This window comes from Bison bison, unplaced genomic scaffold, assembly GCF_000754665.1.
Source record: "Bison bison bison isolate TAMUID 2011002044 unplaced genomic scaffold, Bison_UMD1.0 scf7180017862180, whole genome shotgun sequence".
In the NCBI taxonomy this organism is placed as follows: Eukaryota; Metazoa; Chordata; class Mammalia; order Artiodactyla; family Bovidae; genus Bison; species Bison bison.
This window is the reverse complement of record NW_011492752.1, coordinates 27,226-29,610: the sequence shown is the minus strand read 5'-3', so window position 1 is coordinate 29,610 and position 2,385 is coordinate 27,226. Positions and strand designations below refer to the sequence as shown.

General features: G+C 36.0%; 1 protein-coding gene across 1 annotated transcript in view; it reads left to right on the top strand.

Moving 5' to 3' along the window:
- The window catches only part of LOC104983307 (ankyrin repeat domain-containing protein 26-like), a gene marked incomplete at its 5' end in the record, with an annotated part of 12,630 nt that extends 11,485 nt beyond the window's left edge, over positions 1-1,145 (top strand). Inside the window, 1 exon segment of the mRNA XM_010832740.1 lies at positions 1,056-1,145. Coding sequence (XP_010831042.1) covers positions 1,056-1,145 — 90 coding nt within the window.
- Between the last annotated feature and the right edge of the window lie 1,240 nt (positions 1,146-2,385).

Here is a 2,385-nt window from a genome sequence, read left to right as displayed (position 1 = left end):
GACAGCAAAAGAGACACTGATGTATATAACAGTCTTTTGGACTCTGTGGGAGAGGGAGAGGGTGGGATGATTTGGGAGAATGCATTGAAACATGTATAATATCATATATGAAATGAGTCAGCAGTCCAGGTTCGATGCACGATACTGGATGCTTGGAGCTGTTGTACTGGGACGACCCAAAGGGATGGTACGGGGAGGGAGGAGGGAGGAGGGAGGATGAGGAACACATGTATACCTGTGGCAGATTCATGTTGATATATGGCAAAACCAATACAATATTGTAAAGTTAAAAAAAATAAAATAAACAAACAACAAAAAAATTTTTCCGTGGAACCATATTATATAAAATAGAGACAAGTATGGAGCCCTTTAGCTAAAGGAATGAGCAGAGACCCTGCCGCTGTGATTTCTCTGTTCTTCAACTCAGCAGTGACCCCTGTGTGACCTTCTACTTTTATGGGACATAGTTTGGAAACTAACAGTTATGAGAGAATCCTTCTCACTAAACATCTTTAGAAATAAAACTTGCTGGTACTTTGTTTTCTTGTGTATAATTTTCTTACCTTTCTGTGTTTTCATTAAATGGAAAATTTTAAAGAAAATCACAGATGTGTTCCCCTTATTAGCAGTTTGATTTCAAACTACTTCCTCCATTTGAACTCGATCCTCACCTAGAAATCAAAATAAAGGCCTTGGAAGTATATATTTAGGGCAGGAGCTTTTAGGGGAGAAGATAGTAATCTCGTGGGTCATTTCTAGGACTATGCATGATTCCCTTGTTCTCTGAAATTGTGTGTTCTCGATAGGCTGGTATTTTTTGTACATTTTATCAGATTAAATAGCATTCCATATATATGTTCTCTGTTATCTAAAAGCAGAATAAGTGGGAATTCATTTTCTTTTATTTATGTGATTATTTTTCTACTTAAGTAATCTTCAAGTTATGTCTAGTCTCTAAAAGTATTTTTAAATGTCATATTTAGTCAGTTCTGTGGCATTCCTATGACAATATCTCTTGCTTAAATTAAACATAAATAATATTCGACTTATTTCAGATGCAGCAGGAATTGGCCAGGAGTATAACGAGAACTAACAAAAGTTATTTTGCCAAAACTTATGAATTAAATTTAGACATTGATTTCTGAAATACACTTAAAACAGTAAATGGCATCTTTTGCCATTGTTGGGATAACAGATGCTATGTTAAATGATTTTTCTAATACATAGCTAATGAAAAATGTGAACACATGAGCAGTCATAGTAAAAAATCTCCTTCTTTCTCATTTATTCATCACGTTCCATAGCCTTAACAAAAATCTTAAAAGGTCTATGTAGTTCTTGTTTTTTTTTTTAATTTTTGTTTTTAAAATATTTATTTATTTTAATTGGAGGCTAATTACTTTACAGTATTGTGGTGGCTTTTGCCATACATCGACATGAATCAGCCATGCGTGTTCATGTGTCTGCCCGTCCTGTATCTCACCCCTCACCCCCACCTCCAAAGGGCTCTTGAGGGTCTTCTCTAGCACCACAATTTGAAAGCATCCTTCCACTTTGAGGAACCTCAGTCTTTGCTCTGACAGCTGTTAACTGATGATGCCCCTGGACATTATGGAGGGTAATCAGTTGTATTCAAAGTTACTGATTTATATACTAATCACATCTAAAATATACCTTCACAGAAACATCTAAACTGGTGTTTGACCAAACAGCTGGGATCATATTCTAGCCAAGTCGACAGATTAATTAGCCATCACACTGGGCAGATAATTAAAAGGACAATATTGAAATCGCCTAGTATTTCTCCAGTTCTAGGCTAGGTTTTATGGAGAACCTATACCACAATCTATTTATTCCTTCCTGTCCTCCTGCAGGAGTTATTTATTGATTTTGTTACCCAACCAGACTTGGGTCCACTTGCCCAATACACAGTCAAACCAATCTCCTGACACCAGGTTGTGATGAAGGAAACTGGTGTTTCCTGCAAGGTGCCCAGTGTGGGGCCAGGTAAAGATAACAGAGGATTCCTTCTCAAAAGACCCAAAGTCTCTGATGGCTTCCAGGGAAGGGTTTTATTGTCAGTGGTGTTTTTTTGTTTGTTTGTTTGTTTTGTTTTAATATTAGTCATTTATTGTTAAGCAAGGGAAGCTTCAAAATACTACAAACATATTTCCAGTATGGAGAAATACCTAGATACAGACATACATAAACACACACACAGGAGTAGATATAGAGATAGCAGTATAGAAATATATGTCCCCAAGTTTTGTATTAAACAGGAGGACATATATTTGTATTAAACAAGGAGGAAAGGCTAGTTAACGAGAAAATTAACACAATTTTAAACATTTCCCAATAGTTAGAATACTTGGGAAAAAATGAATG